The sequence below is a fragment of the Cynara cardunculus genome (assembly GCF_001531365.2).
Source record: "Cynara cardunculus var. scolymus isolate 2C chromosome LG 2, CcrdV1, whole genome shotgun sequence".
Lineage (NCBI taxonomy): Eukaryota > Viridiplantae > Streptophyta > Magnoliopsida > Asterales > Asteraceae > Cynara > Cynara cardunculus.
In genome coordinates, this window is record NC_037529.1 from 2,100,101 (window position 1) to 2,127,326 (window position 27,226).

At 34.6% G+C, this 27,226-nt stretch overlaps 3 protein-coding genes across 3 annotated transcripts in view; 1 reads left to right on the plus strand and 2 right to left on the minus strand.

Moving 5' to 3' along the window:
* The window catches only part of LOC112506609 (putative lysine-specific demethylase JMJ16), a 13,509-nt gene extending 11,505 nt beyond the window's left edge, over positions 1-2,004 (minus strand). The window contains exon 1 of the mRNA XM_025110778.1: positions 1,935-2,004. The gene's annotated coding sequence lies outside the window, so the exon portion shown is untranslated. The remainder of the gene's footprint in view (positions 1-1,934) is intronic.
* A 1,698-nt stretch (positions 2,005-3,702) lies between these two features.
* On the minus strand, positions 3,703-14,217 carry LOC112506604 (dolichyl-diphosphooligosaccharide--protein glycosyltransferase subunit 2-like). Its single transcript, XM_025110767.1, has 20 exons — positions 14,112-14,217; positions 13,885-14,030; positions 12,671-12,860; positions 12,476-12,565; positions 12,225-12,287; positions 12,034-12,103; positions 11,803-11,867; positions 11,051-11,105; positions 9,915-10,039; positions 9,711-9,826; positions 9,404-9,473; positions 8,876-8,977; positions 8,334-8,423; positions 8,072-8,214; positions 6,418-6,529; positions 6,259-6,342; positions 5,944-6,024; positions 5,638-5,862; positions 4,571-4,693; positions 3,703-4,034 (listed from the first exon to the last, which is right to left on the minus strand). Exons 2-20 carry the CDS (start codon positions 14,025-14,027, stop codon positions 3,918-3,920), a joined length of 2,064 nt encoding a protein of 687 aa, XP_024966535.1. The 5' UTR covers positions 14,028-14,030; positions 14,112-14,217; the 3' UTR covers positions 3,703-3,917.
* Positions 14,218-16,615: 2,398 nt separating this feature from the next.
* LOC112506888 (ABC transporter I family member 19) lies at positions 16,616-21,156 on the plus strand. The gene is made up of 6 exons (XM_025111206.1): positions 16,616-16,809; positions 17,924-18,084; positions 18,339-18,390; positions 18,826-18,962; positions 19,582-19,668; positions 20,620-21,156. Exons 1-6 carry the CDS (start codon positions 16,674-16,676, stop codon positions 20,905-20,907), a joined length of 861 nt encoding a protein of 286 aa, XP_024966974.1. The 5' UTR covers positions 16,616-16,673; the 3' UTR covers positions 20,908-21,156.
* The last annotated feature ends 6,070 nt before the right edge of the window (positions 21,157-27,226 follow it).

Consider the following 27,226-nt stretch of genomic DNA (forward strand, 5'->3'; position numbering starts at 1 on the left):
CCGGGTATGTGTTTACTATGGGGTCGTGTGCCATCAGTTGGAAAGCCGTTCTTCAACCAACGGTTGCTGTTTCTACAACTGAGGCTGAATACATGGCTATTACCGAGGGTTTTAAAGAGGCGATATGGCTTAAAGGCTTGTTTAAAAGCCTTAACGGTGATGAGCTTACAGTGGACTCGGTATTCTGTGATAACCAGAGTGCCATATTCTTGACAAAKGATCAAATGTTCCACGAGCGCACAAAGCATATTGATGTGCGTTATCATTTTATAAGAGAGGTCATTGCTAAAGGAGACTTCAACGTGAGGAAGGTTTCTACTCATGTTAATCCAGCCGATATGATGACCAAAGTTCTTCCGACGGCTAAGTTTGATTTGTTTAAAAACTTAGTCGGAATCCGTGGTTTGGAGTAGCCCGTGGAGGGCTGGCGGAGGAGGTATGTACTTGTTAATCCACTTTCGAGAAGTCATGTTTAAGTTCACTATATATGTTATTGATGATGTTTTCTTGGAGCTTGTGTTGGAGCTTAGTTTCATGGAGAAAGATATTTGTTGAGGATGATGCAATTGTGGAGTCAAGGTGGAGATTGTAAAATGACTGACTCCAAATAAGTGGAGATGCTCATGATACCATCCATAAAAAGAGGAAATATGTTCTCCAATACCATCCATTTTAAATGGAAGTAGTGGTGACATCCATGCATGTTTTACGGCTGCTTTTCAGCCACACCATCCATCTTGTTCTCAATATTCTATATATATATATATATATATATGATGTTCTCAACTCCTAAAAAACCGTCCTACATGCAGCACTCTCTCCCAACAATTAGAATAGAGATCTAGATTAGCATTAGATCTGATTTTCTTCATCGATTTCTCCAGTTTCTCAAGCATTGTAACATTAATCGATAATAGTGGACTTCTCGGTGGTATCCTCCGCCTGTGGTTTTTTTTCCCGTTTTCGGTTTTCCACGTATATCCGGTGTTGTTTTCTCTCTTGTTTATTTCCGTCAAGTTACGTTTATTTTTTCTGGTTGATTATTGTTTCCGTCGAGCACGTTCGAACTTACCGTTTCCGCATTACAAACTCGGTTGAGTTATYTTTGGATCTTGGGTTAAATTTCGATTAATTTTCTGCTCGTTTCGATCCCCTTTTTCTGGGTTGGAACGAGTGTGGTGTGATCGATATTAGCAACAGGTCGCAATTCAGCGAGTCATTTAAAACTACGAAATGGCAATTCCTTCACCAACACGCTTTCCATTCAACAATAAGGATCCACTTCCCAACTTTCTCAATTACTAAGGTAAAGATCGCCAGGTGTAAACTTCAGGGAATTGCTTATTTTACTACAAATGAGACTTCGATTTTGGAACAAGTTCTTTCGCAAAGTAAACCCTAATAGGTGGAAGAGAGAGAATATATTCTGGAGGCAGATAGAAGGACTTAACATTTCAAGGAACCCCTTACCAATTTAGTAACCATATCAAACCAGAATCTTATGACCATCGTCTTTCTAAACTCTAATGAACTACAACTTGAAATAAGGATTGATATCTATTTCCTTAAATCTAAAACCAAATCGATCAATTAATAGATAGCTAGATTCAAATAGTTTTCAACACTAGATTGCAAGCTATAAACAAATTCTTATCCAATCCAATGACCACAATGCAAATGACAGACAAAAACCACAACTCTTGCACATTTAAAACCATACTATAACTTGTACAATTCTTTTCAATAGACCAACTCCAGTCTCCAGTACTACATAACATACAAAATCAACTCAGTAACACTCATCAGACTCAAAATTCAGAAAGTCAGATGCAAAAAACACAAGCCTAGTGATAAATGATAGAAATTAGATTATTAGGACAAGTACTGTCTGTGCGATCGGTACTAAATAAAGTGTATAGACGTAGAAAACTGACATTTTCTCCAGGCTTGAAGATTCGTTTAAGCAGAATACCACACAGATGAAGCTTCCGAAATGGTGGCGGTGGCGGTGGCGGTCGGCACTGGGCAGTGGTGGTGGCTTAAGAGAATTAGCGCCCTATTTTATTTTTAAAAGAAAATATAACCCACCGTACCCGTGATTGGAGACTGGAGATTTAGAGAGAATAAATTACAGAGATTCACCCTGGACTTCTTGTAAAATGCAAATTTAGTCCCAATAGTTTTGTTTCATACACTTTTTGGTATAAAATAAGATTTTCTAACAATATGGTACTCATCTTTTAGGGAGGGGCGGATCTATCAAGACCCTAGCAGGGTTTCGCACACATGCTCAACTGATTTTCACAAGTAGAGTTCTTTTAGGGGTATAAAAAGTACACATATTCAGTTTTGAGAGGTGCTTCGAGATATTAAAAAGTACGAAGGACATCAACCAAAAAACCAAACAAGTGTCTCAAAATCAACTAAAAACATAAAAAATAATTGGAAAAATGGAATCCATCTAAAACACATTGGACGACTTTATTGGTCTTTGATCCATTTAAAGGTGCAACTGCTCGGCAAAAATCGCATGTCCCCTACTGCTCCTACGCTCCAGAAAATACAGATGCAACGATCTTATTCAAACGAGACAATTTTAAATGGTCTTGTATTTTATCCGATCCATGAAAAACCTCATCACCAAAATTCAAGTGAAGATATGACTGGTCAAATACAACAATATAGACTCGTAAATCCTACAATTTATTGTATTTGTTAACCTTTTGATATATTTGGTCTCTAGACATACTTATGAAATATTTTTCACATTTTCATACATTCAGGTAGTTCATGCATAAAACATATTTGTACCATAAACTCCATATATATTGGATCACTTATTGAGACATATCATACAAAATACATTTTATATGCTGATGTCTTTGTTTTTTAAAAACACGTGAAAACTCAGCATCATATTTACGCTTGTAAAGTTACACAATTTAAGGACCATTTATCAAAGGTTTACCAGGAAAGCATTTACGGGCAAAAGTCACCACCCTTGCTTATCTAATCTAGTAACATTCTTAGTAATCAAAATGAATTGCTGGTAAACATCTCTTACCCAATAACCACTAACCAAACAAGACTATCAGTCATTGTTATGTCTCTTACTGAATAAAATTTTAGATTTTTGTCATCACCTGGTAAGGTAAATGGTACACCTTGTGTGATTCTACCACTTTAAAGTTTAAACACCCATTATAGAAATATGATAAAAATAGAGTACGTGCTTTATATAATCTACAAAATAGCATGGTCATGGGTAATTATCTTAAGGGAGTCAGTCAACCCAAAATTATACTTTTTATCCAAAATTATTCTTTTTTTGGATATGAAAAGATGCAAGTGCTAGAATTTTGAAAGATATGCTAGGATATTAGAAAATAAAAAGAATATCAACAAAAAAAGCCAAAAGTCTCTTGAAATCAATCAAAAAACCGAAAACCCCCTTGAAATCAAAGAAGTCTCAAAATCAACCAGAAAACTTTAAAAATCCGTCGAAATGGTATAATTCAGCTAAAAGCACATCGGGTGATTTTACTGGCCTTTGATCCACCTTAAAGGTGCACTCGGTCAGCAAAAATTCTAGGCCCGTAACTGGATGAGGTTTAAACATTTGACCTCAAAGGAGGCTAAACTCTACCAATAAGCCGGTAACCGGTGTATTACGAGGCTAGTTACCCTTTGGTCCGAAGACTCTTAACTCCTAAAGCACCGTAAAATTGGATATCCCTATAAAATTGGATTAGATAACACTACAAGATCAAACTAAACAGGGGATTACATAATACAAGATCAAACTCAAAAGTGAAAACTGGATACCGATATAACTGATTCTATAATCTACCAACGATAACGATAACATGATTCACTGAATTACATGAAAACGGTATCAATTTGGTTGGTCGTTCCTTTCAAGCCGATTTTACCTTGACTGATACTGAAGCAATGTGGGAAAGAGTGCTATGTCCCACAAACATCAAGAAGATCCCTATTACTCCCAAAGCTTTCAATGTGGTGAAAAGATCCAACTGTCAAATGAACATGTTAATAAGAAGAGTTGCCATAGAAATGGGATTTGAGAGTAGATATGGAAATTTTACCCCTAGGGGAGGCCCCGACCCTACAGAGGTGGGATTCCTCGCTTTGACGGGTAAAGGGATAGGGACGGGGATTTATTTTCATACCCAAAATGGGGTCGTCGGGGTGGGGGATGCCATTACCAGTACCTAATGACCTAATCCGACCCCGATTACAATTTTTTATTTATTTAATATATGTATATAGTGTGTATAAAATAAATATACATATGTATAAATATAAACATTTATTATTAAGTGATAAATATATTTGATTTTCAATATTGGTAATTAATGTAGCGACGATTTATTAAATTTTTTAATCTTAAAATATATTGTTTTTTACCAAACGGTTCCCCGAACCCGCTGGGGATTACTCAGGGATGGGGGCTTAAACAGGGGTCGGGGTCAGGGATGGGGAATGCATTACCCACCCAGTACTCGCCATGTTTCCATCCCTATTTGAGAGAGAAAAACTGGAGTTGTACCTTCAACCAGAAAAACACATAGAGCAAGAGCACGGCTGCAATGCCACCATGGAAAAGGATGGCAAAGGTGGCAGGTACGGTCGACGTAGGGAAGTTCTTCAAGTTCACACCAAGACGTAATAACTGCCAATAAAAAGGATATTTTAAAAACCAAGAACGGCTAGTCATTAGTCAACTCCAGAAGGATAGGTGGTTTCTGATTTTGAACCATACTACGCATATTGAGCCAAAAAAAGTGGCAAGAGAAAAAGTAGACTGTTTACTTGGGGGCCTTTACCAAAAGCTTACCAAGTAAGCGTTTACCAGTATCACTTATCTTACCGGGTGAATATGGCAAGGACCAAGAATCTTACCGGTAAGTAAGAGAGAAGACTCTTACTCGGTAAGCGCTTACTAGGTTAAAAAAAGCGTACCTACAGTCCATTTTGATGGCCAAGAATGTTATCCGACAAGGTAAGCGTTTGGTAAACAGCCCCTTAGTGTTGATTGTCTCTTACAGATAAGAGCCTTTTAACCGGTTAGAGATGATGTTGTCTCCCTACACTTCTGACTGACCGAGTCAGCCACCAATATGTCACCGACCGAGTCAGATGGTGCTTGCCCAAATTGTTTTTATTGGTAAGCAATTACTACAAAATACTTGGTAAACAACCATTTTGGTTTGCGCTTACCCATACTGCACTCTTACACAGTTCATACTTGCCCAATATGTGTTGGTAAACGACCCGTAAGTAAATTTATTTCCTCGCCTATTCATGCATGGACACTTATTATGTTCTTATTTTTGTCCAAGTGTATTTTGTTCTTCTGCATTTTTTGGTAACAAAAAGGCAAGCATGATGGTATCAAAAAATCAATCACTCATTAAAACCTGAAGATGACAATGGGACATTTAACTCTGATCGTCTCCACAACATAGATAAACAGGCAACATGAATCACTTTGTATTCTTTAATTAGAAATGTATAAAGAAGAGCAGATATAATTTGGGTGACAAAAAAAATCAAGTGGTTCAGATTTGTGTGCACACATATCAAGGATAAAGGATCTACAGACGAAAGACTTACCCCAATCAAGAACACCAGGAATGGAACAAAAACGAGACCCAAGAAAGCAAAAGAAACCTCTTGAGGAGGACGTTTTTCTGGAACCCGGAAAATGTGGTTTATCTCTGCCTTGGGCCCATATCTTAGGTAAGGATCAACAGCTTGTGAAGGGGGGCGGGTTGCCTTTTCCGGTACTTTAGGTAGATCTAACTCAACATAGCCAAGCGGTTGTAAGAAAGAGTTTTCCTGGAGAAAAAAAACATAATTGAGCTTAGAAAATGACCAACAATACATGGACAGAATTTATTGCTAGAATGCAACATTTACCATGGCGGCATCACCCACGATCAGCTCAATATCGTATTGGCCAGAGAGATAGAAAAACTTCTCAACAAGACCAAGAAAATCCTGCAAAAGGGAATGTAAAGCAGTGTAAAAATCAAGTGACGAAAAAATAAACTATCATGTTTGTATACACTTGGATTTAACTGGAGAGAGTCTTGATAGCACATTTTCTAAATCGAGTGCAATCAACTATCATTATATGAGATATAATCCATCTGCGGTGATAAGATTTACCAACTCTCATACATGGTAAAAAGACAGTGATATGCAAAAACTGAAAAAAGTAAAGAACTTGACCAGTGCTATCTTGAACTGCTTCCCAGAGTTTCCCACAACAAAGATATGTTCAACACCGGTTTCATGTCTCAACTTAAATAACGCCTGCAATTGAACATTACTTAAATAAGTTAAACAGCGCAAAGAGAGAAAAATACAGTCTGAGAACTGGTCAGATACCTGATGAGGCTTGAATGGTTTGCCAAGTGGAGTTGTCAACAGAAAGGATAAATGCAACTTTTGAAGGTGGTTTGCTGATAGAGCCACATCATTCTTTCCAGGTAAATTAAGCCTGACAAATCAAAGATTGAGATGATTCAGATATGAAAATGCCAGGTTCCGTGTCCAGAAATCATGAACATATTAAATTTGGTAAAGCTCAACACGGCGAGGCCACTTGGCTTGGCAACCTGATGCTGCAAGCATGGGTCGCAACGAGCTCAAGTCACGGGGACCTGCAGTTGGCAAGCTCAGCTTGCAAGTTGGTGATTGCACACAAAGATGGGAAGCTACGGATTACGGTACATTATTTGCAACATGAGCATCTCATTATTTGAAGAAGAGACTAACCGTTGTTTGGAGAAGAGACCAAGCAACCTAGGCCAGCGAGCTTTGGTCGCATGGCCAAGTTGCATATGGTGATATGGCCATTTGGGAGACGGGCAACCTCAGGTGGCGACTCATGGAGCGTGTGCAGGTCGCGTGACATGACAAACGAGATAAATCATATTCTAGGGCTCATTTGGTTTTGTGAGATCAATTGTACACTTTGATGATCTCCCATCTACAACTTCGAAAGTAGTAGATTATTTGGCTTGCATTTGGATTCTTGTAATCATTTGGTAGGCATTTGTTGCAATCTTTACTTGAACATCTTGGGTTCGTTAGTAGGGCGTACAAGGTTGTAAGGCCATGGGACCTCATTATATGTGTGTGCTGCTACATTGTTGCTTAATTGCCTTGCATTATTATTTATCATGACATGTTGCAGATCCTTTGTCGATCCGTGTATTACACATTTCGTTGTTGAGTAGTTAACACACATATTAATTGGGTTTAGGAACTTGTGTGTGTCGGCTGAGAAAACCCCAACAATCAAATAATCACATACAATTGGGTTTAGGGACTTTTGTGTGTGTCGTGTTTAATTGCATGCTCCTTGAGAACATCGTATTAATCAAATAATCGCTAAAAACTATATCATTAAAGAAAAAGGAACTAAAGCAGCACGTTGGATACTAATTGATTTATCATGAATGCAAACAAACCTACATAGAGCTGGGGCAATTAGTGTGACATCTGTCTCACATCAATCAGTGAGTGGAATTACGAGTCTTATAAGTGAGTGGTAGTGGGCCTACATACAACTTTCGGACACGGCTTTGAGTTGATCTGGAGGTTATCAAGTAGTTTATTGTTTTGGGCTTCAGATGCTACAAATGTTATTGGAGAGGCAACTCAGGCATGGTGGGTTAGGCTCTTGCATCTCCAGGTGACAGATTTTAGGATTCTGAATGGTTTTCGTGTAGGGTTGACGAGGACATCATAAATTGAAGTGGGGGAGTTTGTGCATCCCATACCACATAAAATTATGATACGAATTGTGTCCCTTATAAGTCCAGGCTATTAACAGCTTCCCCATTTAGTTATCTTGGAAGTTAATGGGCTAGCCTGCTAAAGGAATAAATTGTCATTTTATAGTCTGATTCTGGAAACACTTCTTAGAAACATCAAGCATAAAATAATCGGAAGCAATATGCAATATAAGAGTTAGGGATAATCAGAAACAGGGAAAAGGGCTTCTTCTAAATAAATCCACGTGAAGTTAACTTACTTCTTTTCAGACTCTACGCTATCACCCTCAAGCAGTGTAAGTTTGGCATTATCAACTCCAACAACTCCTGTAACATGGATTGGCACTTTTGTTCGGCCTCCAGTTGCATATTTTCTTTTATCTTCTGGATCTGAAAGCACAATCTAGCAGAGAAGAAATTAATTGGGAGCAAAGAGAAATGTTCTCGAGGACATTAAGACAAAACTGAAGCATGACAGGGATTTTGTGTTTGTCAAGAGATACCAAGAGAATAATTTAGTACCTCAAAAGCAAAAACATACTCCCCTATATCAACACCTTCTGGCAAAGCATCCATGGTATGGATTGCTTCTTTTGGATCAAACTTAAGTTCCTGAAGTAAGAAGATAATAACAATAAGCTAGGAACACAAGTACAGCATGAATAATTACAAGGACATGATAGCACATATTTAATTGTAGAGGTGTGCATCAGGTTGGAACCAAACAGAACCAGAACAGGAACCAAACTAAAGCCAAAAAATAAAAAATAATTGAACCAAAAATCGAACAGATATAAACGATTCAGCAACAATGCACATGCACCAAATACATACTTGGGTTCGTTTTAATTTGAAAAATCAAAAATAAAACAGTTCCGTTTCGAACTAAGAACTGGATTTTTTAATCTTGAAGCGAGAACCAAACAAAAGAACAGGTGTTGTAGAAGATCTAAAACCAACAATGGAATCAAACATAGCCGGTCCAGTTCTTCGGTTTTTTCTGTCTAGACCAGGTTTTGCACACCCCTATTTCATGAACAACAATTGTCAAGTTCAAAGCGGACCTCTTTAAGGACCGGAGCATCCTTTGAACCGGAGCTGAAAACTTGCATGAGTTTTACTGATAAAGGAGGAGCAATAGATCCCAGCACGGTGTTCACCCTGACCTGTAAGCAAAACATAGGAGAGGTGACAATCTGGAACCATGGCAAAGGTTTAATGGTCAGAAATTTTGGAAATTAATTTCTCATTTCTTGTTACCATTGGCTGTGCTGATGATGCTATTACTTCTAGATATGTTTATGCACCACAACAAGCAGAATGTAGTAACCAAATTAGAAGAGTTATCTACATGAGCATAACACAAACCCATATATGAAGTGATCAAGTTGCAACGACAAATTTTAAAATGTGATAAATATATATACTTTGTCTAATATAAGTGGCCGTTAGATGTCTACATGGTCACAGTTCTTTTTTTTATATTCCCCATCTCCTTGTACCAATTGAAAGTTCAGAACCTAGAGGGCTTATCACTCACAATTTGGAAAACAAACAACACGATGAAATATGTCAACCGAAACAACACACACCTTAAGTTTATCGTTACTGGTCAATGAAAGCACGGTAGCTGGAAGTGATAAAATTAGAGGAACAGATACCCTGCAAATAAACGATTTGAGATTATTTTGAGAGAAAGCAAAGCATGTATTTCTGGTGTAGATAAATGCAGTACGTGCATCATTTTGAAAGGCTGGGAGGTCTAGAGCCGGACAAGATTCCACACATGGTGCCTTTGATTTTTTTCACATCCAATAGAAGGAAAAGGCCAAGGAAAATAAATGTTGCTAAATCCTAGAGAATAGAGATACAATCGAACAGTGACAAAACTAGACTTGCCTATTGTTTTCTAAGCAGGATAGAGCATCAATTTGGTAATACAAGTCCTTGCTATTGCCAGGAACTCCAACGCCGAGAAAAAATCTTGCCAAACCCAAAATCTTTTCCTCAGGTATCTGCAAAATTTGAGTCACATTAGAAATAAATTATGACAACAGGAGAAAGAAGTGGGCATGTAGCCAAAAAAATGACAGTGTACAGCACATTCAAAGTTCCAGAAGTGGAAGCAAAGGTTGTCAGCCCTCGAACAACTGCTGAGGTAGCTGAAAGTGGACCTTGATGTCCACTTGCATCAATGACCTTGTCATCAAAGTAATAAGCCCCATCATCTACAAAAAACGACATTGAGATCATGAATCATCAATACAAAAAAATTATCAGTAGAATGATGCTGCACAGCATAATTATACCTTTTAAGACAAGCGAAAATCCACCCTCATGATCACAAAGTTCCAAGGCACTCTTATTAACTACTCCAGAATCACACCAAACTCTCATTTTTTTCAGTTGCTTATTGACAAACAATCTATCGATTACATATTTATAGCATAAAAATTGCAACATATAAACCTCTTTTTTGAAGCCTACGTCCCTTTCACTATATCCTATTCCTATTTGGAAGTAGACCCATTAAGATGCATAACCAAAATTCATACACCTTAAACTAAGTTAATTGACATTTCATAAACTAGCAATACCAAAATTATTTGCCCATGAGCCCATCACAAAAAGATTTGGTTGTTTCCATCAGTTTGTCATCAGATTTTAAAAATACACAGAGGTAATGCCACCATTTGTAACCGGATGATGATTCATAACATGAGCACACAGACCTCCAAAAGATGCAAACACACAGGAAGCACAACATTATATGCAGATAACTTCATCAAGAAGCTTTAGTAACTTCACAAACATATAAACAATTAAGCCTAATAATATGCATCTGATGTATTACATAACAAGCATCGTCAATCACAAAGAGACATGCAACTCAGTGAACTAATAATCTCACAATTAGTTGTCTCAAAACTCAGCAACTCAAGGTTACAGTGTTATATTTCATATGTTCTCTATTTTCTTAAAAAGAAGTCACATTTTCAAAGTAAAGATCAAAGATTGATTATAGATATGGCATGGAAACTGTAGAACTTGTCACGCACTGTCTTAACATAATAAAATAAAATTTTGTCAGACAAATGTTTGGGTGGAAGGTGGGAAAAACGAAAGGCAAAGAAGAATGGGCACAAAATATAAAGTATAGACAAGTTTAATCTCATAGAATTGTTCAGCACTGTGACAATAGATTTATAAAAAAAAATTAGGACGGTTCGTGTACTAACCATACTTCTCAATACTGTCAAAAAGCTTCACAATATCATTTTTCAGTGTACCAATCTGCAAACAGGTACACAATAGTTAGATAAGAGCATGAGCCTTTCATGCAATAGTCTGTAAAAAATGGAGGATGAACATCAGACAAGTTGTGTTTGCTATAACAGAAGATGGGAAAGACACAATTAGCATCAAGTTCAATTGTTAAAAATGATCTCAGAAAAGCACAGCTAGTAAACCTACGGGACAATCCCATAACTTCAGAAAAAAAAGTCCCATGTAGGGTCCCTCGTGAAACGCGCTGTATGGTTTGTGTTCAACAACCAGTATGTGCATGTAGAAAATAAGAATCATATAGTAGTTATCTAGGAAGGGGTACTAATTAGTGACTCCTCGCAACGTTAACCTTGCTGTATATGGCAATAACAGCAGATTAGCTAATTTTTACATCAGCAATTAAAGTTTCTTCCAGATGACTAAAGCAAACAAGAGTTCTGACAACCCATGCACCTACCCACCGGAACATCCAGATATATATGCAAAATGTGCATGGCATATTTCAAATGGTACACATCCCAATAGGCTCATAACTAAAGAAGAAGGTACTGAAAGCTTGGAGCACCACATTATTCAAAACAAGAATAAACGCAGTGTAGACATCTAATCTGAGTTGCATAAAAATCTATGGTTGTTTTGTTTCAAGTTTTGCCATGACATCAGATTTGGACATAACATCAAGCAGAATGCAAAATTAAGTTACCAGATTTTCATCGATCGCAGAAGCTGCTAATGAAATAACTCCAGAAAGGGTTTCAAGTGCTACTCCTGAGTCAAGTTATTGCATGCAGTGAGTAACAGACCAAATAGAATGATTTGATGACTAACCAAGCTGACTATGACCAGAAGTACAGTAAAAATAACCAGATCTTTTGGTATATTGCGGATCAATAGAACTACAAACAATTATCTCGCTCAGCGAAAAAAAGCTTACCTGCAGCATAAGTACTAGACGCGGGATTGTTAGAACTATAGCGCCACCTTCCATCACTTTGGCTGAGAGCCTGACAATAATTACAAAGTCAACTAAGACATTACATAGCACAAGTAGCAATACAGTTGTAGAAATTCTACTTCCAAGAAGGGAAATGCTAGACTTTACCACAAAATATAGGTAAAACCAACCTTTATGGAGCGTAAAATCCCATCAGCATTCCCAAGAAGTACATCAACTTCAGAACTCTGATCCTGCATGAAAATTAAAAAGAAATCAAGCTATGAAAAGGCTAATTTTCCCGAAAGTTGTCCGAACAGATGGTAACTTTGTTGTGTCAAAAGAAACTTTCTTCTAGATACTTGTAGACATGACAAGATTGTCCTGGTTTGACGCATTATTAAGCACAGACTTAATAACTTTTTTCAAAAAGACGGGTTACCTTAACAAGTAGCAAACCTCCTACTGAATAATAATAATCCAGAAGCGTTGTTGCTTCTTTGACACCACCTTTAAGTCTTGATACAGTGCCCTAATGAAGAAAATTTTAGTATAAGAACATTTAAACCTGTAGGAGGTAATAAAAACAAGAAGCATTTAGAATTTATGGATAAAACATAGTGTAAGATTACCATACCGTTAAAGCTTCCTTACTGGTCTTGCATTTTAATAGCCCATTAACTCGTAACGAATGATACAAATCCTTTAAGTTTGAAGACGATGAAGAAAGAGTATCCACCACAGAATTACAAGTATGGTCCTTTGTATCAGGCTTCTCTATTCCAAGGACCTCGAATGTCCGTAATGCTTCATATGCTTCTTCTAACCTGAAATGGGGAACACCAAATCAGATGTCTAAGTGGTATTGCAACTACAACTTTTCCTTCGGTCTGCAATTTCCACATCTGGATCGAAGACAGAAAACATACTGTGAAAAAAGAGAGATAGATTGGGTAATTTTTGATCTGTTACAACAGGAAGAAAAAAAGGTGAGGTATCAAGAGCGTGTGATACCAATCAACTTGTATAACCATATAAATCATAAGAAAGAAGAGCAAGATCCAAAAGTGAGAGGAAATCCATGATAGTCCAAGATTTAGCAGTGATAAGACTCCTGCTGCCTCATATGATTCCTAAAAGGCTAAAACTATAGATGTCTCATATACATATAGTTGTGTGCATGTAACATCTCCGAAAACAAGGTTTTCTTTCAAGAGAACACTAGACCAGTAAGTTCTAGCAGTATAATTCTGGGGAATATCATATATGAGTTCTATCATAGATGGTCAGGTAGAAGATCTTTCAATTACTCTGCTTCACAAAAGACAAAATACATGATACAGAAAACCCTTCTAAAGACATGCTTTCTTATTGACTCGTTGATCGTCCAGACTACCAGATCTGTTTTCTTATGCCAAAATAAGTATGTTGTATTCCACTTTGAAGCTTGAAAAGCGTGCAAGTGATCAGCCTATACAATTCTCATCCTGATGCCAACATCAAACCAGTTAAGTATTCCAACACTGTCTGATGAAGAGCTAGAATCAAGCGTGTATTCCTACGGGTTTGTTTACTAACTAACTAAAAAGCGGATGGGTAAAAGATAAAACACCAATCAAGACCTATTCTCACAGTTTCACTTCAAAGTGAAAATTAAAATAGCCATTGTTATTTTTTCGGCAAAAATTGTATCCGATAAAGAGCAGTGCCTGCGTGTGTGTGTATTCATTTTATCGCCAATGAAGTTTTAAATCCATTAACAAAAACACAAACAATCCACGAGATAAACCCTACACTTAATCAACGCATACATATATGATAAAAACAAGTTTAAGAAGCGTTTAGACCAACCCCGAAAACGATCCAGCGGCGGGAGAGAACAGCTCTAATGCGGCGGACCGGTGAGATTCAGAGATCGGATGAAAGATCGCCACGGCATCACAGATCGACGTTACTGCTAGTAGTACAATAATAAATCCTAAACTTCTCGCCATCGCCTGTATTAAGATAAAACAATGTACTGAAAATGAAATTGAAAATCTAAGAACTACAAATTTTAGATTGAACGATGATCCTACCAATCCAATCGGCCGTCGAAGAGAGACAAGTTCACCGGAGCTTTAGAGCATGCGACGGCAGTCGAGTGTGCAAGTCTTCGTCCCAGACTCCGTGCAACCCCCGAATGCAGTTTAGGTATAGACCCATAGACGGCCGATGCATTACCGTTTATTACTTCTTAATTTTTTGCCCCAAACCAGTCCCTGTAGTTTCTTCCAACTTTCAGAATTAACCCTTAAGTAATTTAGGGTGCGTGTTTAAGGCTCCGTCTGGTAGAGAAAGTATCTAATCCCTTATAAGTCAACTTTAGTTCCATTTCCCAATTGATGTCCCTTGGATGCCCAACGTCCTCATTGACACACCGGTCTATTTCTAGACTCTGATACCATTTGTAACATCATATGTCAACGGCACCAGATATCGTCTGTTTTATCCACATTTGGATTCATGGTTCCAGACACGTCTAGTAGATAATGCATCCAGTACCTTATAATGCAACATTAGTTCCCTTTCCCAATCGATATGTTTTGTTGTATGGTCGGTGTGACATTATGTTTGGACAATATGGGAATTGGGATAAAGAAAATACCAACAATATGTTAAACAAATTGTACGGAAACGAGACAAATTAAAAGGCGAAGTGCCTGTTTCGCTTGACGAAATGTTTTTGAGAGACCTTGATTTCGTAGAACGATTTGAAATATTCGGTGTGTTTGGTTTGCATGATTTGGAAATGAATACCATCTTTTATAAAATTGTTTGTGTTTGTAATATATGAATGAAATTTGTCTTTTATTAATATCTGTTTGTTTTATAGTTGATTTATTTGTTTCGGTAAGACGTGGAGGTGATGGAAGGATCATGGCAGGTTGATGAAAAAGACGTGGTATATAAGCGATGGAATTAGTTAAAATATATGGGATTTGGATTTGAAATGACAGTCATCTCAAATGGAATTCTAAATTCGTCGGTTATGGGATTTCAAATCCAAACTTTCCTTCAAACCGAACGCTAGGCTGAAATGAAATTTAATTCCAACTTTCTCTAAATCATACAAAATCCTACAACCCAAACAAGCCTTAAGAGAGCGTTTGGTTTACATAACGTAATTTGGTGGAACTAGAATCCATCAAAGAAAGTTGACTATGACGGAATTGGAATATTATCTGACCATGCATTTGGTTGGTATGAATTAAATGAAGTCCCTCAAATAAATTGGAATTTTCATATTTTTATGAAAGGCGAATATCTAGCTTTGAAGCCTCCTTGAGTCCGGCTTAGCATAAACAATCAAAGGAGAATAGAAGAAATTGTACTTTCATGTTTGGGGGTGGAGGTTAGGTGCATAGTGTGGGAAAATTGTGACAATGACATTAGTGGCATGGTGATATTGGTGGTCAGAGGTGGGGGTAGGTAGGGGTGGCAGCTATGATGATGAGAGCAGTAGTATTAGCGGTTGGGTGACATCCACCCTACCCCCACCACCCCATCTCCCACCTTGTCCCAGTCCCGTTGCCACACTAATAGTGGGGTGGTATATGTGTCAACGATAGCAATAGCATGGTGGAAGGTGGGATGGATGGGGTTGAGTGGTAAGGTGGTAGTTATGATGACGACAATGGTGGCATGGTGGTTAGTGGTAAGTTGGGGGTTGAATAGGTGACGATTGTAATGATGATAGTAGTCGTGTGGTGGTAGAGGTTGAGGTGGGGCATAACAGTAACAGTGGTATAATGGTCGTGGTGAAGGCAAGGGGTAGGCGGTGTTAGTTAGATTGGAAGATATGGATGAAATTCAATTAATTCACGTATGCTACAAAATGATGAATTCATTAATTTGTAGAATTCAATTCAAATGATTCCTACATTTTCGAGAAGCCTTTAAGTGAATCAAGATACGAACCACACACTCAACTCTCGATTTTGTGAATGTTCTGCTATTTTTATACAATTAACCTAATATGTATAACCAGAAGTTGTTTACTAAACATTTATTGTCTATCACTATGTAACTGTGGCTCCTACCATATCACATTGTCTTACCGGATGAATATAACAATGACTAATTAATATGACCCTATAAGAGCTAACGCTAAAACTGAGAGTCTCACCCGATAAGTGGGGGTGGTGATTCTTATCCGATTAGTCTTTATCAGGTAAATTGTTGCATATGATGTCATTTTGATGAACTAAAATATTATTTTATGAGATAAATATAATGTTAAATTTTACAAATAAATGTTTACCGGATAAGTATTTAAATAAATGGTGATAAATAATTATTGTTTCTTATCGGATATAGACATTTTTTTTATATTGCAAAAAGTTTTAAATTAAAATTAACTTTATATTGCAAAATAGTAAATGCAAAGTGGCATTTCATTCATGACAATAGATGTCCAACCGTCAAATGCATCGCGAATGGTGTTCGTAAGTGACAACAAACATTGCAATCGTGGTCAAATCAGAATGAAACACGTGTACAAATACATTGCATACACGTAAGCGAGACAAAACCACCGTGAAGGTACAAATACTCGCAGCGCCCCAACACAGACGACGAACCCATCGAAGTAGGCGAAAATGGAGGTCGAATCAAGCAGTATCAAAGTAAATGGTATGCAATTCGGGTATAGTGGCGAGAATCCTATCTTCGTGGATTTCAACCTCAAGATTTCTCCTCGATCTCGTTGTCTTCTTGTTGGCGCCAATGGATCTGGTATTATCTTAACCCTAATTTGTTTGTACTGTTTATGTGCACATTTGCAATCCGTGTTTGGATTTTAAAAATTTTAGATACAAAATTGGAGCATATAATATAGGTATTGCTTTATGGTTGTATCTAACTTAGGAATTTAATTGTTCAAAAATTTAATATCAACGTTGAACTGAGTTATGGGATGTCGTGATCTGGTTTTGACATTTTGAAGTAATCACGAGAATATGTCTGACTGAAGTATAGCTCTTTAAATTTAAACATCAAAGACTGCAATTCAACAATTTCAACAACCATAAAAGAAAATACTGCTTAGGCAGATATTGGGTACTAGAGTGGTTGGAAGAGAACTGGAGAAGGATATAGGCATATAGCTTCAGGTCTATGTGGTTTCTTTGTTAGATTGGTAATGTGATACAAATCAAGTCTCCAACAGACCATTACAGTGCTTATTCGTAGTAGTGAAAGAATTTTAAGGCATATAATAAGAAGACCATCCTTGCTAGTCATGTTTAGGTGTCTTAAGGTATAAATTTTGATATATAGAACATAAGAAAGACATTTCTCCAACATAAACACTTCAAGAAAAAAATGCATCAAGGAGAAGATCATAAAAATGTTAAAATTCCTTAATAACTTACAGTTTAGCATGAGAGTATAGGGAGGTCAGAGGTGGGTACTTAGGTTAAGTCAATCTTTCCACAAGTCAGCTCGCTACAATTAAGCATCAGGAACCTTCTTCTTTCTGCAATCGCAAGGTGGCTCTACTGACATATTTGGCTATGGTTTTCATCTGACGTACATCTAACTTACCACAGGGTTTGTGCTAGACTAATACATTGTTGTTCATACAGTAGTTGCCATGGTAAATTATAATGCCGTCAAGTTCAGATCAGTGTCAGTTGTGGCCCAAAATGTTAATTGGCCATCTTTTGCACAACCATTGCATATTTGAAGTTACATTACAGTAAAGTTATAAGTTATAACTATTTCTTATGCATACAAAAGTACTTGTTTCCCTTTGGTTGTTGAACGTTATAAATATTTGTATTGATTTATAGAAAGCTCTTTATATTTTATTATCATAATAAAGCACCCTCACCCTGTATCTTTGCAGGGAAAACTACTTTGCTGAAGATCTTGGCAGGAAAGCATATGGTTGGTGGGAGAAATGTTGTGCGGGTGTTAGATTTTTCATCTTTTCACGACACACACTTAGTTTGTAGTGGTGATTTGTCCTACTTGGGTGGATCATGGACTAAAACTATTGGTTCTGCTGTAAGTTCCTTAGCCTTATTTAAATGTCATCTAATTTTCATTCACTCCCTCCCCTTGTTTAAACTGTTCCCTATGTTAGTTTAACAATTAGTATAGGTTTAGATATGTACTTTATGAATGATATTTTATTTTCCTGGACATGCAGTCTCCCTGTAGTTACATGGTTAGGATATTAATGAGTAGCATGCTTTCTCATGCACCAAATGGATATTCACTTTGTAAATTATTGTCCTTTTTCTTTAAAATATATTCAGGGAGAAGTGCCACTACAAGGAGACTTCTCTGCGGAACATATGATATTTGGAGGTGGGTTGTAGCTTATTACTATTTATCTATATATTTCATATATTCTTATACCATTGGAAGTTTCATCCTATCTTGAAGCTCTATAAGCCCTGACTTGTGCATACCACAGAACCATGAACTCCCAATCAATGATCATAACGTATTTAGGAAACATGATAGTGCATTTGCTTTCAGTGGTCATAACGTATTTAGAAACATGATAGTGCATTTGCTTTCAGTACTGACATGGCTGATGGGAGGGAAAAAACTTCTAGACCACTCTTTAGACTTGAAGTTTTCATACACACCTGCATTTGTAAACATTCAGTAAATTTATTTTCTTGAAGTTTTGGATCAATGTGATGATTTTTTTCATATCATCTTGCATAGTGTAATCATCTTACTGTTAATCTAAATCCCCCACCAACCTGTTTTCCATTTCCTTTTTTTATACAGTTGAAGGGATTGACCCTGTAAGAAGAGAGAAGTTGATTGACCTGTTGGACATTGATCTACAGTGGCGGATGCACAAAGTGTCTGATGGGCAACGGCGTAGAGTACAAATTTGCTTGGGCCTCCTTCATCCTTTTCAGGTCCGTTCTTGTTCCAGATCACTTATGGACCAGTAAGTACAAAAGCATATATATATATATATATATATATATATCTAGGGTTGGGCTATTGTGAGAATGAAAGTTATGGTGAGAAGGGATCTCCAGCGTTGGATCAATCCTAATTGAAGATCAACACTAATGAGATGAACCGAGATGCACCGGATCAATTCCCATGAGAAGCGCAATTCAATGGGTGGAGGTGAGATTAAAAGTGATCATGGGTTCAAATCACTTCTTACGCTTCTCACCTTAACTCCTATTCTCACACGATCCTTCGTCTATATATATATATATATACATGTTGGTTCATTTACTCCAGATATAGAACAATTTATTTAGAACATCCATGCTTCAGTGGTTTGATCTCCCTTTACTACTAGGGCTCACAACTTCTTCTAGGAAGCTAGTTTTTGGAGATTTGATGAGACAATATCCGCGCATTGCTGAAGACAGTAGTTACTGTATGTTTATTCTCAAGGCACTGGGGATTCGTTGATATGTTTCATGAATACATGTTTGCCTTTCTTTCTTTGTCGTTCCCTACCTGTGTGCATTATCTTGGAATCGATTTGAGGATGAGGAAATCTTTCTGCTTCAGGTTCTTTTGCTAGATGAAGTAACTGTCGACCTGGATGTTGTTGCAAGGATGGATTTGCTGGAGTTCTTCAAGGAGGAATGTGAGCAGGTATGATTTATTTTATTTAATTTGCCAAATACATCTCTAGCGAACCAAAACCATATGTTTTATCTATAGTTATTGTACATGCTTACACGAGGGTGTTGAACCGTGCCATCGCTAACAAAATAGGTGGAACAAAAACGAGGAAGACGAGGCAAGATTGGTGAATTACTAAAATATCCATATCAAAATTAAACCCTAAAACCTTCCATAATTTCTTTCACTCGCCTGCCCCTCTCTCGCTCGTCCAGTTTTATCCGCATACCAAACACATCCTAAAAGATATTCGGTAAGTTAGATAAGTTTCACCTATCACCATCTCAAGTTCTTTTGTGACCTTGGGCTCGTAAACAAATAAACGACCATCCTAATCTGCCATGGATTTTACCCATAAATGAAGTCATAAATCACACTCCTATCATTAAAATTAAATAGTGCTATGTTCCATTTTAAATATATTATGCAGTCGAACTAAGGGGTTGTTTCATTGGTTTTCCATTAGAGTCTTGTATGAATAAAGCTGACTGTATGGATTAATCTGTCTGTATAGATTGAGAGGTTTTTGTTTGGGATGGTTTTTCATAAATGGAACAAGTGTGTTTTTTAATTGAGAGGGGCAGGTTTAGAGATTTTTTGGCCTCCCTAGAAGTTTGCCGAGTAAGCCACTTTTTGTATCATTAAGCCAATACCAAACAATCATGTATAGCTGATCGAATAAGCTGTGAGTCCCATTAAGCTCATTAAGCTGGTAAGAAACAGACCCTAACAATGACGCGATATGCCAACTATGTTGTTACACTTCTACCTCATGACTACCACCTCAAAATTCTCCCTTTTTGCAGGACTTTAACCGGCATGAAACATTGTCTGAGTTTCTTAGATTATACATATGAAACTGTTTTCTTTCTTTCATCTTCAATTTTTGAACAATTCGAGTACCGTTCACAATTGTAACAGAGAGGAGCTACAATCGTGTATGCAACCCATATATTTGACGGCCTAGAGTCATGGGCAACGGATCTTGCTTACATACAAGATGGAGAGTTGAAGAGGTATGAGAAATTGGCAGATCTTCCCGAAATGAAAAACTCCTCCAATCTGCTATCGGTGGTTGAGTCGTGGCTCAGGGCTGAAACAAAAAACCCAAAAAAGAAACCCGTCAATCCTTCACCCCTAATTCCAAAAACCTCTCCGTTCGATTCTTCCCCTTTCAGATCATCCAGGCACATGGCATACTACCGATGATCTTTCTCCAAACAATTCATCTTCAACTTTGAAGCTGCCAATTTGTAAGTTTTCACAAACTAATAAAAAGCTTTTGTTGGTCATTCATCTGTTGTTTACTTGTAAAGTTGTTTCTTTTTGTCTTTAGGGACATTAGGATACAATTATAGCTTGATCTTATCTTCCCCATTGCCAGCCATTGATGTATTCCATAGTGTGTAACCATATGTTCTTTTTTCAGCTTGAAATGCATTTCTAGTTTGCTTATCATCTTCTCACAACTTCGGTAACCAACCCATGTTTTGATATCGGTGTTTGACAAATATAATGTCGATCAAACGTTTGACGATTGATGAATTTGAATTTGGGGGCCATTTATCAAACGCTAACCGGGTAAATTGCTTACTAATAATTTGTCCGCTAACTTATCAGCTATTTTTTGATATTTTCACAAAAAAATAATGATTAATTTATAAAAGCAAATGATTTTTTTTTCTGGAGCTTAATTCCAATGCGGATTAGATTGGGTGGTTATTATCTTTGCGGTTGAAGAAAAAAGTCAAATTTTAACTCTATTTACGTTCAGTATTTCTATATCATCGGCTCTTCTTGAGAATACGCCTTAACGACCAATGGTTAGCAATGGCTCTGATGAGTGGTTTTGCTATAATAGGTAATAATGACAAAAAAAAAAATAAGAGCTTTATTTTTGGCTCATCTAGATAGGGATAGGCCAAAAAAAAAATCTGGAGTCCGCTTGTTTAGGGGCAATAGTTCTGGCAGTTTTACGAGTTATTTGGTTTTTCCGGAATAAGACTCTTTTTAAGCTTCCTAAACCTAAGAAAGCAGTGTTCTAGGACTGCATTGTGACCCATTCGTTCTTCTGGGGTTACAAATAGAAGTAACAAGTTTAACATTATTTGAGTGAGCATATAATTTAATTTTCTAAATTTTTGCTAGTTTTTTATAAAATCTCCGTATTTCAAAAAATAGATTATAAAAGCATAATTTAAGAGCATCTTTAACGAATTTTTTCAAATGAAGAATCAAAAGTTAAATTCAAACAAAAATTATGTTTATTTTCAATAAATTATTCATTTTAGATATTATAATATTAATTATATTATTAAAATATTCAATATAATTTATAAAATATTATTTATCCTTTCTAAACATTTAATTCTATAGTTTCTCATGGAAAATAAAAAAATCATTTATTTTTTTAAATATTTATTTTAATTTCTCCATTTTAAAAAATTTATTGAACCAAATCCCTAAAATCTCCTTTTTAGAAAATCTATCAGATATTTTTTTAAATATTTTATATCATATTTACGTTTAAAAAAATTAAACACGATCTCTTTTTCCGGCAATCAAAATAGATTACACATGTTTGTATTTGTACAGTAAAAACATACGTGTAATTTTTTTTGGTTTGCATAATAAACCAAAAAAAATTGCACGTAAAGTAATTTCAGATAGTGAAATAAATAATATTCTAAATTCTAGTTTTTTTATAACGAAAATTATATAATATTTTAAGATCAGTTCTTACAAATTTACAATTTTTTGTAATGATTTTTTTTTATCAATTCAAATGTTGGATTTTTAAAAGTGTCTAGATGATTTTCATTCTGTAATAACAATCAAGAAAATTACTCACTAGACCTTATGATTTAATTATGATCTAGCCCTCATTTTGTTTTCAAAAATGTGCATTATATGTCGGACACATGTGAAAGGTAAAGGGAGGAAATATGTGAAGAGATTGTTAATGTTTTACAGCTGTGAAATTTTTGAAAGTTGATTATATGCATGTATCCGATAATTTGTTATATATGCAAGTCATGTACTTTGTGTGAACAAAAAGTTTGTAGCTATTTTTATATATAGCAGTTTGTATATATTGTGATTAGTGTGTAATTTTGTATTTCATGTTATATGGAATATGTGGATTTTATACAAATGTGGAATAAGATGTTACAAATTTGCTAGAGCATCCACAACGACAAAACTTATAAAAAAACATCAGTTTTCATATATTTTTTTATATCACATCGTTATCACATTAATAAAATAAAAATCTTAAAAGCATCTCCAACAGATTCTTCAAATTTCCTCCAAAATGGAGAGTAAAAAATCAAAGTCTCAAAGAAAAACATTACGTTCAACTCCAAGTCTCCAACATAATTCTCTACTTTAGAGGTTATAACATTAACTATATTATTAAAATATTTAATAAATTAATAAAATATTATCTATTTTTTATAAATATTTAATTTCAAAAAAAATTATTATATTAAATAATAAAATATTATTTTTCTCTCATAAGTAAAGTTTTAAACAATTAAGTACTCGGGTAACTGGTTGAAATATTAATCGGCTACCATGTTGATGTAGCATGTGATATAGTATCAAACTCAATATAAAAATTTATTATTTTTAAACTCAAAAGATAAGTTATATCACTCGCTACATCAACATGGTAATCAGGGCCAACCCTAGCCACGTCCAGTCCGTGCAGCCGCACAGGGCATCAAAGCCTAAAGGGGTCAAATTGTCATTTATTACTAGTTTTGAGTTTAATAATTCGATAATTGGACAACTGAGCTTTAACTATAAAAACAGACCCAAGGCCTACTAGTGATGAATGCCGAATGCACATCGTTGCAAAAAGTTGGAAAGTTATAAAAGTTTTTGTTTGTTTAAAGTTGTCTGTATGAATTAATCTATTTGTATAAGCTGAAAAAATTTTTGTTTGAGAGAGTTTTTTCACATATGTAATGAGCATTTTTTTAGTTGGAAGGGACATGTTTGAAAAAAAATTGACTTTCTATATAAAGCTCCCCCTAGAAGCTTACTGGATAAGTCACTTTCTATATCATTAAGCCACTACAAAACAGTCATGCATAGTTGAAGGAATAAACTGTTAGTTCCATTAAACTTATTAAGCTGCTAACAGATAAGTGCTTAGCCATGTAGTCATTAGACCTGTAACTTTTGAGTTTTTACTTTTTACTTACTATGACAACAATTTGGATATAATTTACTATTTTAGTTAAAAACTAATTATAGTTTTCCTTGTCTTTTAAGTTTCATATATTAAAATAAAGTTTTTGTTTTGCTAATTTCAATTTGGAAAAAGGAAAACCGGAAAAGAAGGAATTAGGAAATACGATCTTAATCCAGGATCTATCATTTTATATTTTGTATTCGGGGTTTTGGTTTTTATGTCCACCCATTGTATATTTTTTTAATTATTATGAGATACTTAGCTTAAATAGGTTCTAAATTCTTTAAAAAATCGCGAATTTCGTTGTTTCATTGGCTTAAAAAAAATAGTTTTAGGGGCATTTTTTTTCGCATAGGGCATCAAAAATCATAGGACCGGCCCTGATGGTAATCGGTTAGTGTTTCAACCAATTACTCGAGTACTTAAATGTTTAAAACTTTGCATTTTAGATATCAAAATAAAAGTTTTAAAAATATGTTACCCAAAATAAGAATCAAGTTAAAATACGTTATTTTTTTCATGCATCGATTTTATTATATGAAAAAACTTATTTAAATAAAATAGCTCAAAATTTGCAGCACCTCCACGTCGTCAAGACGTGCTTGTGCCGGCCAGCCTCGTCCGATTATAACTTTTAATTAAAAAATAACCCCCAAAATATTATAAGATATCCTTTTCAAGAAAATATAAAAAATAATATATTAAATTAAGCAATATTTAACTATTTTCAATTAATGATAAGTATTTTTTTAATTAAAATACAAAAACATCTTTTTACTATAGTCAATCTTATATAATATTGTAGTTGATCACATCTGATATAAAATCAGCTACAAAATGACTTGTGACACGAACTATGTTGTGGGTCAAGTTACCGCATGTCATCAGATCCCTTGACGTATATTATTAAATGCGTGATAAGAGTATTTTCTACGTTCTATTAAATAACTGTGTTCTTACTTAAATCCGCTTATATTATAATATTACTAGAAGAGTGGTCGCATAATATAGCGAGATATATCTCTATTTTAATGTTTCGGTTTATTATTTATCTTCGTCCATATAATACAGTTTTTAGTGGTTTTAAAAAAACGATAATGTTTTTATTTTTGAATAATATATAAATTTAAAGATATCATAAAAATTTGAAATATATATATATATATATATATATCGATAATAGTATCAAATTTACCATTTAAAGTTCTCATTTTTTGTGTAATTTCTTTAATTCAATGTTTTATTTATAATTTAATTTAGATTTAATAGCGAAGTAATTTATTCATCGTTTAATAATATAATTTTATAAAGATAATAATTTAAATATTTTATTATAACTAATGGTTATTCTTATTATATTTTGAATTTTTTATATTTGAAATGAAATGTCTATCCCGTATTTGATTATGATTATCTATAGTTAGTTACACAAATTCAAAATAAAGCTTTAATAAGTTGTATTTACGCACAATTTACCTGTAATCTTGAATTTTAAGTAACATGCATCAATAAACAGTACTTTATGTATAAAAAATGATTTTTAAGAGTTTTTGTCAAATGTTTTATAATATAGTATAGATAACTGTGTTTTTATTTAAATCCACCTATATTATAATATTATAATGTTTTTTTTTTTCTATTTTATAAGTTTATTTATTTAATAACTAGTAAAATTTATAAAATAAACGATCAAACGTATGTGCGATTTATGATTTTAGATTATCGTCAATATATTTTATATCTTAAATCAGATATTTCATTTATTATTATAGCATTGTTTAACCATACATTTTGCAGTAAAACCATATGAATATCTATAAACTTAAATTGTTGTATTTCAACAATTTATTATCTTTGGTGTTCGAATACTGATAAAGTTTTAACCATCTAATCAGGAAAAAAAAAGAACGAACAAATCATATAATTTCAGTATGCTCGTATTTATTTAAGTTGAATTACAACATGTGTCTAAAAACTATAACTGCATCTCTAACAACTTCTTCAAAATAGAGAAAATTGGGATTTTAGTTGCTGTTTTTTTTCCAGCTTTTCCAAACCTTCTCTAAAATGGAGAAAATATCAGAGAGAAGGAATTTCTCCAAATATGGAGAATTTCCTAAAAAGAATTACTTATGGGTGAGAAATAATATTTTACTGTTCTCATCAATAAGAATATCTGATATTAAATGTGTAGGGGAAATGAATAATATTTTTTATTAAATGTATTGAATATTTTAATAGTATAATTATTGTTTATAGTCTCTAAAAATGGAGAATCGTTTGAATATGTGATTTTTTGAGTATTTATTTTAGAGAAAAGTTGAAAAATCTGTTGAAAATAATTCAGTAATATAATTGACAATGTAATATGTAAAATGAAAAATCTGTTGGAGATGAATGTAATATTTTTTTGAGAACATCTTCTTACAGGTTCTTCAAGTTTTTCTCTAAAACGCATATGGTCAAAAATCAAAATCTCTAAAAAGTATTAATCCATCTACAACATATTATTCATTTTAGAGATTATAATATTAATTGTATTTTTAAAATATTCAATGTATAATAAAAAATTCTCTCTCTCCCTCTCTCTCTTACATTTAATTTCAAAGACTTTTATCGTAGGAATAATAAAATATTATTTCTCACAATTAATTTATCATTTTTAGGGAATTTTTTCTTCTCTCCTGTATTTTCTTATTTTTTTAGAATCTGTTGGAGAGAAAAAAAAATACCCAAAATATTCAAGGTTGTTTGACAGTTGTTAAATTATTTGGTGCAGAATGATTAAGATGCTCTTATAGCATAGTGCAAAATGAAATATGATTGTTTGGTAATTGTTCGGGAATGAAATCAATGCGCTGAATGATTAAGTGAGATTCAAAATACAAAATCATTCAGAGGATTTTTAAACCATTAAAAACATTTTTTTTGTCAAATAAGATTCATCTTTTAGGATTCAAATGTTGCCTCTTAATAAAACTATTAAGATGTAAACAAACAGCATCTCCATTTCGAGAAAGTTGTTGGAGATGCTACAATAACATCTCCAAAAGATTTTAAAATGGAGAAAATAAATATTTTAGGCAAATTTTTGCTCTAGATTCTCTAAAATAGGAAAACATAATTACCGCGAGAGAGAAACATTTTTTTATGTGTCTTTGTCAACATAAAACCTTAATTTTAAATTTTATGAAAGAGAAATAATATTTTATTATGATAAAATATTCAATAATATAATCAATGTTATAATCTTTTAAATATATAATATGTCGGAGGAATTATATGCAATTTTTTAAAAAGTTTTTTAAATTTTAATTATTCATTTTA